This window comes from Megascapheus bottae, chromosome 37, assembly GCF_031878675.1.
Source record: "Megascapheus bottae isolate mThoBot1 chromosome 37, mThoBot2.hap1, whole genome shotgun sequence".
Taxonomy (NCBI): Eukaryota; Metazoa; Chordata; class Mammalia; order Rodentia; family Geomyidae; genus Megascapheus; species Megascapheus bottae.
The window spans coordinates 5028399-5043221 of NC_143545.1; the positions used below are offsets into that span (position 1 = coordinate 5028399).

Genomic DNA, 14823 nt, shown 5'->3' on the forward strand with positions numbered 1-14823 from the left:
CACCAAGACACCAGGAAATTTTTATCAATCTCTCCCATTCTTCCCTTCATCCTACCCTCCATCCTATCCTTTCTTTTCTGGAAGCCTTGCCTCCCTTCTTATCTTCCACCCTTTCTTTTTTATTTTGTGTTGAACTGAGACTTGAACTCAGGGCCAGGGAGCTATAGCTGAGCTGCTTTTTCTCAAGGATAGTACTGTACCATTAGAGACTCCACACACAAATCATTGACTTCTAGGAAGTCAGATGGAATTTTGGTCAAGCTGAGAGTTAATCAGAGACACTCAGAACTTGAACTTCTTGATTGGCTAAGATTCTAGCCACCATCAACACTCTCATCCTTAACCACCAGGAAATGTTACCTTTTCTACACATGCTTTTATTTTGTTTATATTTTTGATTGGTGACTACAGTACAGTATAGATAGAAGTTTTCCCCCAGCCTAGGGGTTTGCACACAAGCATTTAGAAAAACAAAAGTTTGCTCCAGTTTTTTCCAGGCTGATTTCACTCTATATTCCTGATGGGGTGTAGAGAAAACACCTGTACCCCCAAAAGCACTCAAACTCCTAGGGCCCCAGAGATACAATTGACCTGCAAAGCTCAGCATCAGATGTCCTGTCTCTTCCTTCCATGGTGAACTTTGGAGCTGGTCCCCTGAAGAATGCACTTATTTCTTAACTTTCATTTCGGATGCTGAGAAGAGCTTCTAGGAGAGAGGCGCTACTACAGAGGCAGAGCAGAAAAGTCAGGAAGATTCTCCTCTGAGAACACCCAGGAACCATCAAGCCCCAGGCTATACAATTGACACTTGTTCGAGACATAACTGAATTTGGTACACATTTGGACCTTCTGGGCTATCCGCATGTCTCTCCATGCCTCTTTTAACCCAGGGCATTTCTGGGCAAATCTCTAAAGGTTGATGTTTACTGGGCCCCACCATTCATAGAGATAGCTCTCCAGAGGGACAGGATAGATTGCTTGTCTCAAATGACTCATCTGTGCTGTGTGCCTAAGAAGGTTCTGCAGGGCAGCTATGGTGATGTAGTTTCCATAGAAATGGAAGTAACTGAGCTGGGAACACTGGCTGAGAATGGGCAGGAGGGCCAAGAGCTGGCCATCAGTGATGCCACAGTCTTCCAGGGCCAAGGTCTGCAAGCAGTGCGTTCAGGATATTAGAGAGGCAGTCAGAACTAATCTGCAGCTTCCTTGAGTAGAGCTGGACTCGTTCTTTCCTGTCCCTGGCCCACTGGAGCAGGTAGGTTTGAAGTTCATCCTGGGAGTTCTCTCTGATGGTCAGGTCAAAGGCAATGATCAAGGGATGTTTTTCCATCATCCATGAATGGCAACTAGTTGTTAGGCTGTCAGTCAGGATGGTTGGATAAGAGATTCTGTCCATGGAGGGGTACCCCAATGTCCAGATATCTGGGTGCTCCTTCTGCATATTGAGCACTTGTAGTTTGCAGCCACTGCAGCGCTCCTTCTTGGCCAGTAGCAGATCAAGTCCATCCAAGACAGCCTTGAAGGTGTTCAGGTCAGGTGGCTCTTCTAGGGCCCCCAGGGGAAGGCAGTAGAAGGGCCAGGCCTGAACCATGGCTTTCAGCCCCTCTGTGAGTCCTGTGGCATATGCCTCCAGGAAGAGGGAAGGAAACAGCAGCGCTGGTAGATCCTCTAGGGCAGAAATGGCCAGGGACTGGTTGCTCAGCAGACTCTGCATGGCCAGACGCTGGAGCGATGGTGGGGTGCTGAGGTCCATCTCGATGGACCAGATGTGGACAGCTGTGCAGGCCTCTCTGAATCCCAGCAGGAAGGAGCAGGCTCTAACTGCAGGCTCCAGGAATCTGCTGTTCTTCTCTGGCCTCTTGGCATCTTTATAACCCAATCCAATCCCTAACATCTACCAATCCAAGGGCAGCTTATGATGAGATTTCTGAGCCACACCCATTATCCCTTCATGAGCTGCTGTGCTTGAGGTCAATTCAGCCAGTGGTTTTGACCAGAAGAAACAGGACTAAAGGCGTGACCTAGGAATGAACTGAAGATGTGAAAGAATTATAGGAAGAGAATTGAAAAGCCTGAAAAAGGACATTCAAACAGATTGAAGGAAATGAAAAGACCTCCCATGCTTCTGGCTGTGGTGGTGGCTATGGTGGTTCCAGTTTTTGTGACAGCTCCAGGTTCAAGGTCCTCAACTCCAGCTTCAGCTTCTGGTGGCTTTGTTTCCAGCATTGACTCATAGGCTCTAGTGGTCATGGAGGTTTTGACTTTAGCAGCAGCTTGAATTCCAGCAGTTCTGGTTCTGGCTCCAGCATCAGAACCCCTGCTTTGGTGGCTGTGGAAGTTGGGGCTTCATGAGCAACTCCAACTGGTGGCTTCCACCCTGATCTGGGTGGCGACTACAGTCCAGTAGTGGTGGCCCGAGAGTTGACGGTAGCCTGTTTAAACAATCTGATTGGAAAAACGAACTCTGCCAAAGGAAAACTGTTTACCACAAGGAAATCAGAGTTTCCATCAAGAGACTGGAATCTGACCATCAGGGAGAAAAAAAAAAACTTTCCCAAAATAAACTCAAAATAATCTTGTGTGGGAGTAGTAGACTGACTTTCAGATCCTACTCAAAATAAACAAGCACCAGAACAGACAATGAAAAACCTAGAAGACAGTCCTCAAAATGCTTTACAGATGATTCTTGTAAACACAATGAATGAAAAGTTTAAAAGCATGAATGAAGCTATACATGAATGTGATGGAGCTAATCAAAGACTAACAGACAAATTCACAGAACCCACAAACAGAAAGCAGAATGAACTTCAATAAAAGATCAATAAAAGTACAGCTACTCATCAAATTAGAGAGAGAAGTCCATGCAAGATGGAACACACCAAGTGGAAGCCAACAAAAAATGACCAGGAAGAACGAAAGGAGATGAAAAAACAAAGATAAACAAATCTTGTTTCCTTATCTGTGTGTTCATTTCACTTATCTTCATCCTATATGGCCATATGCCCATAACTATTGAGCTATAGTGGTCAACTGCTAAGAGAATCCTGGATATGTACTCGTTATTGCAAATGAGGAAAACTATGGAGGTTGTGTTTCTTTGGGTCTGGCTTACTTCCCCCAAGTCTTTTCATTCCTTATGAATGGGCAATGTCCTGCTTTCTGATGGAAAAGAAAGGATCTAGGCTGTGCTTTGTCAAGGCACATTTGATCAAATCTCAACCACCATAGCTGTTGCTGGAGAATTCTCATTCCCAGATGTATTGGAGAAGTAGAAAGAGAGCTATTGCTTTCATAGGTTATCATTTGGTATTTGATGTGTAATTTTCCCTTATACCTTTTCTCTGGCTGATATAGGTCTGTTTGACCTTGGTTCAGGGGTTTATAAACATATGTATATGTGTTTGCTTATGCCAGTTTTGCACCTAGGTGCTGTACCTGAACTATTGTGTGCAATGACAACTTGAGCAACAGGTCCACTTCTGGCTTGTTTAGAGGTGCACTAGAGGTGAGAGGCCAAGGATTTTCCTGTCTAGGCTGGCTTTGAACTGTCATCTCAGATCTTAGGCTTGTTGAGTGGGTAGGATTCGAGCAATACTCTCATTCTTTAGTGCCAAGAAAAGATACCTTTCTCTCTCTCTCTCTTTTTTTTTGCCAGTCCTGGGACTTGAACAAGGGCCTGAGTGCAGAGCTTGAGCTTTCTCAAGCTCTACCACTTGAGCCACGGTACCACTTCTGCCTTTTACTGTATTTGGTACCGAGGAATCAAACTTGGGGTAATGTGAACGTGAGGCAGACACTCTACCATCAGACCACACTCGTACCCCAAAATGGTATCTTTTTACTCATTCTTTTCCATTTAAAAATGTTTTGATTTACTGATAAAATACAGATAGTAAGGAATTTTTATACAACTTGGGGTTGGGTTACAACCATTAAGAAAACAAGATGGTGCTCCAGTTCATTCCAGGATGAATACAGTACAGTTTCCTGATGACGTGGACACAGGACAAAAGGTACCCTAAATGCTCTCAGAAACTCCTCAGGTTTCAGGGCTATGATTCATCTGAAAACATCAGAACCAGACACACTGCCTTGTACACCCACACCAAACTTTAGAGATATGCCCCCTGTAGAAAGCAAATCTTCACTGGCTTTTATATCTGAGTGCTCAGAACAAACCCAGGAAATAGGGCATGACTAATATGGCAGAGCAGAAAAGCCAGGATGCCATTAGCTCTCTAGAGATGCAGACTCAGGACTGAAGCAGTCCATGAAAATACCCCTCAGATGCAGGTGCTTGAGCTGCTCAGTGCAGAGACACTGGGACCAAAACTTCAAGTCTACTTCTTTCAATGTACAGGAACTCAGAGACGAGATCTTCAAAAGAAGTGTCTGACTGCTGAAGATGGCAGGTAACTTTCCATAAGGGGATTAGATGTAGGGTACACAAAGCACCTGCAGATTCTGCAGTTGCACTAAGGTGTTCAACATACTTGCACGAATACCAGAAATTCTTGGGCTTGGAGAAGTGAAGGACGTGAGGCTTCTTCATCTGGGTCTGGTATGGAGCAAATTTTTTCATGGTTTCTCGATGTCAGAATGTATTCACCTTCAGCTCCTGGATGGAATCAAACGGCACTGCAAGCAGAGCCTTTTGGATTATGTAGATAGAGCCTGATAGAGTCTGTATCTTTCTGGAGCATAGGTGGACTAAATTTTTCCATTTCCTGGCCCACTGTAGCAGATAAGCTTGGAAAGCATCTTGTGCACAGTCTAATTAAAAGTGGACCCGAGAAAGCATAGTACAAACTAACAAACGGATCTCTCCTACAGGAGGATATAGCAATTCTGAGTATCTGCACACCAAATGCTAAAGTACTCAACGCCGTCAAACAAAAACTACTTACCCTAAATACACACATAGATCCAAACATAATGTTTCTTGTTGACTTTAATGCACCACTGTTACCTCTGGAGAGATCAACCCAAGAAAATCTCCACAGAACAACCTACGAACTAAATTGCATTGTTCAACCAGACTTCCAGCCATTTGCAAAAAATAACTCATCTGGCAATATTTGGATACACATTCTTCTTGGAGACACGTGGAATATTTTCAGAAACAGATTATGTTGATAAATTCAAAGCAAATCTGTGCGAAATCAGAAATGTTTCAAATATTCCCAGCATCTTCTCAGACCAACTGGACAAAAATTTTGGCTTAATAACAAAAGGCATCATAACGCCATAAGTCATTAAGACTGAACAATATATTGTTGTAGAAACAGTGGATCATTCAAGAGAGTAGAATGGAAATTCAAACAGTTTGGGAATTTCACAAATGCTAAAACATGCGAACTGTCTTTGCATTGGGAGTTTGGATAGAAAGGTCTGCATTTCCACTGTAATATAGCTTCTTTGATTTTGCAGCATTTGAATTCAGCTCTTTACTACTCAAGTCTAATGTTTTTATTTTGATTTTGTCTAGAAGAGTTTCTTCTGGGGTCCTGTTTACTAGGTGCTTCTGTTGTGTAGGTGAGATTTTCTGTTTTAAGATTGGGGAAATTTCTTGTAATAATCTTCTCAAATAAATTATGGTTTTAATTTCCTCACCCTCAATGACTCCAATTATATGAAAATTGGATTTTTTTTGTTGTGTCTCCCAATTCTTGGACCTTTATTTTCTACATTCTGAGTGAAGTTTCCATGTTAATGGGTTTGCATTCCAGCTCCTGTGTTTTATCATCAGCTTCTTATACTCTATTTTCCTTCTCATTTGCTCTTCTGCCTATGGCTTCCATTGTGGATTGTGTTGTGGAATTTATATTGAATCGTTTTGTTGATCCATTCATGTTTTCCTATGTCAGATCTGAGAGCATTCATTTTTTTTTCATTTAAAGAAGTATAAACTATGTCTATTTATGTCTGCACTTCTTTATTTAAAAACAAGGAATTCCTTTGAGTATTCTTCCTTGTGCTCTTGAAATGGCCTTTTGAACTCCCCGTTAATTTCGTGGAGCAATTCTGCTATCATCTTTTGAATCGTTCTTTTGTCTTCTACTTCTTTAGTAACTTGACTGTGTATATACCTTGTGATTTGTCTTCGTGATTTTTGCATTAGATCTTCAGGACAATGGTGTGATTTAGGTTTTCAGCAGCAAAAGCACAGATGCTGGGGCACAGACTTGGTGAAAAATTGGTGCAGGTGCTTTTGGCATGCCCACCTGGTCCCCCCCCCCCCCCCCCCCCCCCCCCCCCCCCCCCCCCGCCAACTCTTCATATTGTGGGCGAGAGCTCGCATGGTTCCTTAGAGTTTTGGCGCCATCTTCTGGGATCTTCAACTTGTTCTAATTTGCATTTCTTTTTCGACCAGAATGGTGGAGTATTGCTTCATGTGTCTATTGGCCATTCTTATTTCCTCTTCAGAAAAGGCTCTAGTCCTATGGCCAACTAATCTTTAATAAGGGAGCCAAAAAAAAATAAAATGGAAGAGACAGCCTCTTCAACAAGTAGTGCTGGCAGAACTGGTTAATCACCTGCAGAAAATGGAAGTTGGATCCTTCTTTGTCACCCTGCACTAGAATTAACTCCAAATGGATCAAAGACCTGGAGGTAAAAGCAGATACCCTGAAAACTTTACAAGAAGGAATAGGAGATATACTAAGTCTCCTTCGCACAGGCCAAAACTTTCTTAATAAAGACCCAGAAACACAACAAATTAAAGAATGTTTGGACAAATGGCATACAGAGCTTGCAAAGTAACTAGAAAGCCTACAGAGTGGGAGAAGATCTTCACTAGCCATACAACATACAAGGGCCTCATATCTAAAATATATCAACAGCTCAAAAAATTGAATCACTCCAAAACTAATCTCCCAAGAAACAACCATCCCATTAAAAGATGGGCCAATGACTTAAAGAGAGTCTTCTCTGAAGAAGAAATAAGAATGGCCTATAGACACATGAAGAAATGCTCCACATCTCTGGTCATAAAAGAAATGCAAATCAAAGCAACTCCAGTTAGAATGGCCAGGATGAAGAAAACCAATAACAACAGATGCTGGAGGGGATGTGGCCAGGAGGGATCACTACCACACTGTTGGTGGGAGTGCAAACTCAACCACTATGGAAAGCAGTATGGCAGTTCCTCAAAAGACTAAACATAGAGCTCCCCTATGACCCAGCAATTCCACTACTTGGCATTTACCGAATCGTCCAGAAACAAGGACATACTAAATCCATTAGCACAACAATGTTCATTGCAGCACTATTTACCCTGGCAAAGATATGGAACCAACCCAGATGCCCCTCAGTTGATGAGTGGATCAACAAGATGTGGTATTTATACACAATGGAATTCTATGCTGCTGTCAGAAAGAATGACATCGCCCCATTTGTTAGGAAATGGAAAGACTTAGAAAAAATCATATTAAGTGAAGTAAGCCAGACTCAAAGGAACTTAGGCTCAGTGGTTTCCCTCATTCGTCATAATCAGTAGAAACCTTGGATCTCCTAGCAGAGATTTACAATACAGCAAAACCTAGGTACATAAGGCCATATAGGATGAGGCTAAATGAAAGGACCTCTAGGATATAGAAACAAGAGTCATATAATGATGTATGGTTGTTATTCTTAATGTACTATGTTATTTCTCATCTCTTTTGTTGCCCTTGGTTATTCTCATATCATTACAGTATCTTACCTTGTTATCTGGTATATTGTATATATGTTTATTTGAAATAGGAAAGGGAAGGAGGAACACAAGATCAGGGGAAGGGTGGGAGGAGGAAATTGGGGACAAAAACATGAGAAGGGATATCATCTGGTGAATGTAATGTAACCCTTCTATTAATTACAATAAAAAATAAAAGAAATAGAGCAATTAAGCAGAAAAAAAAGCCTCTAAGTCTTCAGCACCTTTTTAATGGGGTGGTTGTTTCTTTGATGGTTTGCTTTGGGGGGGATTTAATTTTTTGAGTTGTAAGTATATTTTGGATTATGTCTGTTCTATACTAGTGAAGATCTTCTTCCACTTGATGGGCTTTCTTTTTATCTTTCTACCTATGTCCTTTGCCATGCAGTAGCTTTGAAATTTAATGAAACCTCATTTGTCCAACATTTCTTTGATTCGTTGTGTTTCTAAGCCTTTATATATAAATTTTCCTCAGAGTAATGCCTTTGCTGTGCCTTATAGGAGCTGATATTTTGTGTTCTAGCTAGTTATTTTTGTGGTTCTTGGGGATTGAACTGGGCTTGAGCCCTGTCCCTGAGCTCAACTCAAGACTACCCTACCCCTGGCCCTGGGTGTTGTTCTTGAGCTCTTCAGCTCTAGGCTACCACCCTACCCTTGAGCCAGGTCCCACTTCCTGTTTTCTAGAGGTTAATTGGAGATAAGAGTCTCAGGTTCTTTTGTGCTGGGGCTGGCTTTGAACCTTGATCCTCAGATCTCAGCTTCCTGAGTAGCTAGGATTACATGATCCCCAGTGCCCAGCTGTAGTACCTTTTGTAAAATTTGATAAGCATTTGAAATTCCCTCCTGATCAGGCCCACTGGTTATTCAACAATGTGTTCTAAGTCTCTATGTCTTAAAGAATTTTCGATGAGGCCTCTTGTTTGTTAACCCTAATTGTATTCCATTGTGATGTGAAAGAAGGCACAGAATAATTTAAATAATTCTGCATTTGCACAGTTGCTTGATAGCCTAAAATATGATCCATTTTGTACTTGATCCATGTGTTTCTAAGAAGAATACGTAGTCACATGCTGCTGGGATGGAGACGTCTGTGAAATCTACTTGTTCAATGCAGTTCTTTAGTTCTGAGAATTCTCTCTACAATTTTTGCCTTGTTGATGTATGAAGAGGTGACTTTAATAATCAATGTGTTTGGATCTATCTATGTTTTAGTTTGGGTAATGTCTGTTTGGTGTATGTTTAAAATTGTTATTCTAGTAAAGATGCATATATTTCTGTGTCATGTCCTTCTTAGACTGTTCTCACTAATTTTTATTATAAGTCTACTTTTTGTGCTATTCATATTGCTAGTCCGGCCTCTTAATGGAGACTATTTCCTTGATAGATTTTATTCCAGCCTTTCACAATCAGAATATGTTTGTTTCTGTGGGGAAATGCGTGTCTCTTGAAGACAAAAGATAGATCCATCTTACTTTTGATCCAGCAAGTCAATCTATTATTTAAATGGGAGTTGTCTCAATATTGACAGTTTTGAAAAGTTTTTTTTGGTAATCCTTGCCCATTTATTCACTTAATTACAGGTGATATCTTGTCTTTTCATATAATATTCATTTGGTTCTCTGGAAAATGGCCATTTGTCTACAGGTTTCAAGACTCATATCTTTTATACCCTGCTCACAATAAGTCAGAAGTAATGTTGTAGCTCAAGTGGTAGAACACTAACCATAACAATGAGAAGCTAAAGGACAATATCAAGGCTCAGAGTTCAAGTGCAGGCACAAAAAAAGAAAGATGGAAGAGAGAAGGGAGGAAGGGATGGGAAGGAAGAGGAGGAAATAAAGGGAAGGAGGGGCTGGAAGTTTAGCCTAGTGATAGAGTGCTTTCCAAGCATACACAAAGACCCAGGTTCGATTTTTCGGTAACACATACATAGAAAACCTGGAATTGGTAGAGTAATAGACTTGAGGAAAGCCCAAGGACAATGCTCAGGCCCTGAGCTCAAACCCCAGGACTGGCAAAGAATAAAAGAAAGGGAGGGAAGGAAAGAAATACAGAGAATTTCTGAGCTGGGCTGGTGGCTCACACCTGTAATCCTCGCTACTCAGGAGGATGAGATCTGAGGGGCAAGGTTCAAAACCAGGCGGACACAAAAGAACCGGAGACTCTTATCTCTAATTAACCTCTAGGAAATGGAGAAGTGGGGCTTGGCTCAAGGGTAGGGTGGTAGCTTTGAGCTGAAGAGCTCAGGGACAGCGCCCAGGCAAATTTCAAGCCCTATGACCCACAGGAAAAAAAAAAGGTGTGGGTGCTCTTCATGGATCCTTTCCTACCTTAGGGTAGTGGAGCATCCAAGGATAGATCTGGAAGGATTAAAATGGAAGAGTGAGAAGTCTCTTTAATTTACTGTTTTGCATTGTGAAGAAATGTTGCCCAGGGTCTCTTTTAATCTTAGCACATTTCAGTTAAAACTACTGGTGAAGGCCTGGAGTTTGGCCTAGTGGTAGAGTGCTTGCCTAGCATGCACAAAGACCCGGGTTCAATTCCTTGGTACCACATACATAGAAAAAAGTCACAAGTGGTGCTGAGGCTCAAGTGGTAGAGCTCTAGCCTTGAGAAAGTCCAAGGACAATGCTCAGGCCCTGAGCTCAAGCCCAGGACTGGCAAAAAAAAAAAAACCCAAACAAACAAAAAACAAACAAACAAAACTACTGGTGAAATAAGTCTCAAGTGCCCTACCTCAGGAAGGTATAATTGCTATGGCTTAGAAATCTGACCATTGGGAGATATGCAGTCTTAAGGGTGGGGTTATGTTCTAAAGAGGCCAAGAGGCCAAAGAACTGCAGGAGATTCCTAGAGTCTGTTGTCAGGATTTCAAGAGTTCTGCAGATCTAGTCAATACCTGATCCATCAACATGAACAAACAAGACCCCCCCCACCGTCTTGCCATGCAGACAGATATTTTGATACTTATATCAACTTATGGCAACTCCAGCCTATTTATGTGGGCCATTTGCTTGATATATTTTATTCCACCCTCTCCCTTTCAGAATACATTTTTTAAGGAGGGGGCTAGATGTGTCTTCTGAAGAAAACAGAAGGATAGGTCACTTTTTCTTCTTTTTTGTGGGTCATGGGGCTTGAATTTGGTCTGGGTGTTGTCCCTGAGCTCTTCAGCTCAAGGCTACCACTCTACCCTTGATCCAAGCCCCACTTCCCATTTTTCAGAGATTAATTGGAGATAAGACTCCCAGGTCCTTTGGTGTTGGGTTGGCTTTGAACCTTGATCCTCAGATCTCATCCTCCTGAGTAGCTAGGATGACAGGCGTGAGCCACCGCTGGCGACTCCGGTCTTGCTTTTTGATCAAACTAGTCAGTCTATGTCATTTAATTGGAGAGTTATGTCCATTAATATTGATAGTAAAGATTGAAAGGGGTTTCTTGTCTTCTGCCATTTCGTCTACTTCCTTAGGGGCTTTGTATTGCAAATTCTCACTATAATTACCTAGTATTTTGTTTAGGTGCCATTTCTCTGTCAATATCACATTCTGGTTAGTTTTCAATGTGTAGAACATCTTTGAGAATTTTTTGTAACCCTTGTTTGGTTCAAATATACAGTTTCAATGTTTCCTTGCTGTGGGAATTTTTATTTTCCCTCATGTATGAATGGCAGCTGAGTTGGGTACAGGATTCTTGGTTAGTATGTATTTGTGTTTAAGGCATGGCAGGCTCTTCTTGCTTGCATGGTCAGCGCTGAGAAATCTGTGGCTATTCTGATTGGTTTCCCTTTATAAGTGATGATTCTCTTATTCTCTGGCTGCTTTAAGGATCCTTTCCTTGGTCTCTACTGAACCTGTATGGATTGTAATGTGATGGTGGGATGCCCTGTTCTGGTCTGGTCTGTTTGGGGTTCTAGAAGCTTCTGGTATCTGGGCAGCCCTGTTCTTTTGGATATTTGGGAAGTTCTCTGTGATGATTCCATTATGTTTATTTCCTTACACATTGACTTCCTTTCCTGGGTCCTTCTCAATACCTATTAGTCTTACATTAGGCTTCCTGGTTGTATCTTGGGCTCCTGCACAGATCTATCATGATTCCTGCATGTGTTGTGAATAGCTTTTTGGTCTTTTCAAACTAGATCTAGACTATCTTCAATTCCTGAGATTCTATCTTTTGCATCATCTAACCTGCTGTTATCAATATCTTTTTTTATCTCCTTTCGTTCTAGTTGGTCATTTTTTTTTTGCCAGTCCTGGGTTTGAGCTCAGGGTCCTTGGACTTTCTCAAGGCTAGAGCTCTACCACTTGAGCCTCAGCACCACTTCTGGCTTTTTTTCTATATATGTGGTACCTCACGGATAGAATTCTACCACTTGAGACACAACAGAAATCATTGAATCCTAGGAAGTTACGTAGATTTTTGATCAAGTTGAGATCTGAGCAGTGACCATCAGATCTCAGAACTTTTAGGAATCTAGCCACCACCAATACTCTCAGTGTTATTGCTGAGAAATAATACCTTTCTACACATGCTTTTCTTTGGTTTTTATTTTTGATTGGTTGATACAGTACAGCATAGATAGGAAGGATTTTTCCCACGACTTAGGGGTTTACACACAAAGCATTTATAAAAACAAGGTTTTGCTCCAGTTCTTTCCAGGCTGATTTCATTCCATATTTCATCATATTTCATGTATACAAAGAATACGTGTACCCCAAGAACACTCAAACTCCTGGGGCTCCAGAGATACAATTGACCTGCAAAGCTCAGGAACAGATGCCCTGTCTCTTTCTTCCACAGTGAACTTTGGAGTTTGTCTCTTGAAGAATGCCTTTATTTCCAGACTTTCATTTCTGATGCTGAGAAGAGCTTCCAGGAGAGAGGTGCTCAACTACCAAGGCAGAGAAGAAAGGCCAGGAAGACTTTCCTTTGTGAACACCCAGGAACCATCAGATGCCAAACTAAACAACTGGCACATGTGCCAGCCATGACAGAATTGGGTGCAGATCTGGACCTTCTGGGCTAACCCCATGTCTCTCAATACCTGTGTCAACCCAGTCAGAACCCGAGCAAATCTCTCAGGGTTAATATTCCCTAGGAACCAATCTCCAGGGTGATAGCTCTCCAGAGGGGCAGGATAGATCCCTCGTTTCAAATGGCTCATCTGGGCTGTGTGGCTAAGAAGCATCTGCAGGGAAGCCATGGAGATTCGGTTTCCAAAGAAACTGAAGAAGCTGAGCTGGGAGCATTGGCTGAGAATGGGCAGGATGGCCAAGAGCTGGGCGTCAGTGATATGACAGTCTTCCAGGGCCAGAGTCTGCAGGGTGCCTGCCACTTGCTCCAGCAGGGCTTGCAGGGGCTTAGTTCTGAAGCTTCCCATGAAAAAACTACTCAGACGCAAGTGTTTGAGCTGCTTGGTACAAGTAGCCTGGGATAAAAACTTCAGATCTTCTTCCTCCAGCACACAGGAACTGAGAGACAAGGTTTTCAATGTTTTCAGCCTCCTAAAGATGGTGGGAAGCTTTCTATACAGAAAGACTCTTTGAAAATGTAGTTCCTGTAGATGTTGTAGCTGCCCTAGATACGCCCCAAATTTGGAGGAATAACAGGAATTCTTGTGACTGGAGGTGGAAAAGTCAATGCTCATGTTGGAGATGTGGAGAACATGAAGGTTCTTCATGAGACCCATGAGAGGAGTAAATTTACATATGGTTCCATAAAAACCCAACTCACTTACCATCAGATCCTGGATGGAGTCCAGCCTTATCAAATGAAAAACCTTCTGGATATTAGAGATGCAGTCAGACTGAATCTTCAGCCTCCTTGAGTAGAACTGGACTTGTTCTTTCCTGTCCCTGACCCACTGGAGCAGGTAGGTTTGGAGAATTTCCTGGGGGCCCTCTTTGACGGTCAGGTCAAAGGCAATGATGAAGGGATGCTTTTTCATCATCCATGAATGGCGACCAGTTGTTAAACTGTCAGTCAGGATGGTGGGATAAGAGATTCCGTCCATGGAGGGGTACCCCAATGTCCTGATATCCTGCGGCTCACTCCGTAGATCGAGCACTTGGAGTTTGCAGTGACTGCAGCGCTCCTTCTTGGCCAGTAGCAAATCAAGTCCACGCAAGACAGCCTTGAAGGTGTTCAGGTCAGGTGACTTGATCAGATTCCCCAGGCGAAGGCAGTAGAAGGGCCAGGCCTGAACCATGGCTTTCAGCACCTCTGTGAGTCCTGTGGCATATGCCTCCAGGAAGAGGGAAGGAAACAGCAGCACTGGTAGATCCTCTAGGGCAGAGATGGCCAGGGACTGGTTGCTCAGCAGACTCTGCATGGCCAGACGCTGGAGCGATGGTGGGGTGCTGAGGTCCATCTCGATGGACCAGATGTGGACAGCTGTGCAGGCCTCTCTGAATCCCAGCAGGAAGGAACAGCCTCTCTAACTGCAGGCTCCAGGAATCTGTTGTTCTTCTCTGGCCTCTTGGCATCTTTATAACCCAACCCTATCCCTACCATGGCGTATCTACCAATCCAAGGGCAGCTATTGATGGGATTTCTGAGCCACACCCATTATCCCTTCATGAGCTGCTGCACTTATTAATTCCAACAGTGGTTTTGACCAGAAGTGATAGGATAAAGGCATAACCTAGGCATTAACTGAAGACGTGAAAGAATTATACTTGATGACAATTTTAAGAGCCTAAAAAGGAAAACTGAAGCAATTAAAGGAAATGGAAAAGCCCCACATGCTTGTTGATTGGTGTGATTCACCTCATGAACATGGCAACAATGCAAAAATCTACCTACACATTCATGCAATGCCATCAAAATCTCAACAATGCTCTTCAACAATATAGAAGAAACAATCCCATAATTCACTTGAAATTCCTAGAGATGACAAATAGCAAAAATATCCCTTTGAGAAAAATCAGTGATAGAGGAATAGAAATACCAAGCTTCAAAATCAATTTCAAAGCTACAGTAGTAAAGTCATTTTGGTACTGACACAAAAGTAGTCCTGAGTAGCTGGAAGTGGTGTTGTAGCTCAAGTGTTAGAGCAGTGGCCTTGGGTAAAAGAAGGTTAGGGACAGTGACCTGGCCCGGCCCAAAAGTGGAAAACAAATTATTTTTTTTTC

The 14823-nt window shown here is 42.5% G+C and overlaps 2 protein-coding genes across 2 annotated transcripts; both read right to left on the bottom strand.

The window, feature by feature from the left end:
* Positions 1 to 1117: 1117 nt before the first annotated feature.
* Positions 1118 to 1894, bottom strand: LOC150042135 (PRAME family member 20-like). The gene has a single exon (XM_090325218.1). The coding sequence runs from the start codon at positions 1892 to 1894 to the stop codon at positions 1118 to 1120; it is 777 nt and encodes a 258-aa protein (XP_090181344.1).
* A 352-nt stretch (positions 1895 to 2246) lies between these two features.
* Positions 2247 to 14060, bottom strand: LOC150042136 (PRAME family member 8-like). Its single transcript, XM_090325219.1, has 2 exons — positions 12735 to 14060; positions 2247 to 2393 (listed from the first exon to the last, which is right to left on the bottom strand). The coding sequence occupies exons 1-2, from the start codon at positions 14058 to 14060 to the stop codon at positions 2247 to 2249; spliced, it is 1473 nt and encodes a 490-aa protein (XP_090181345.1).
* Positions 14061 to 14823: the final 763 nt, after the last annotated feature.

Bases quoted from the DNA above. Each gene is read 5' to 3' on its own strand.
- LOC150042135 (XM_090325218.1), bottom strand. From the start codon at position 1,894: ATGTTAGGGATTGGATTGGGTTATAAAGATGCCAAGAGGCCAGAGAAG.
- LOC150042136 (XM_090325219.1), bottom strand. From the start codon at position 14,060: ATGGACCTCAGCACCCCACCATCGCTCCAGCGTCTGGCCATGCAGAGT. The intron at 2,394-12,734 runs GTATTGAGAGAC...ACTGGACTGTAG, and splicing joins TTCTGACTGGGTTGACACAG to TCGCCACCCAGATCAGGGTG.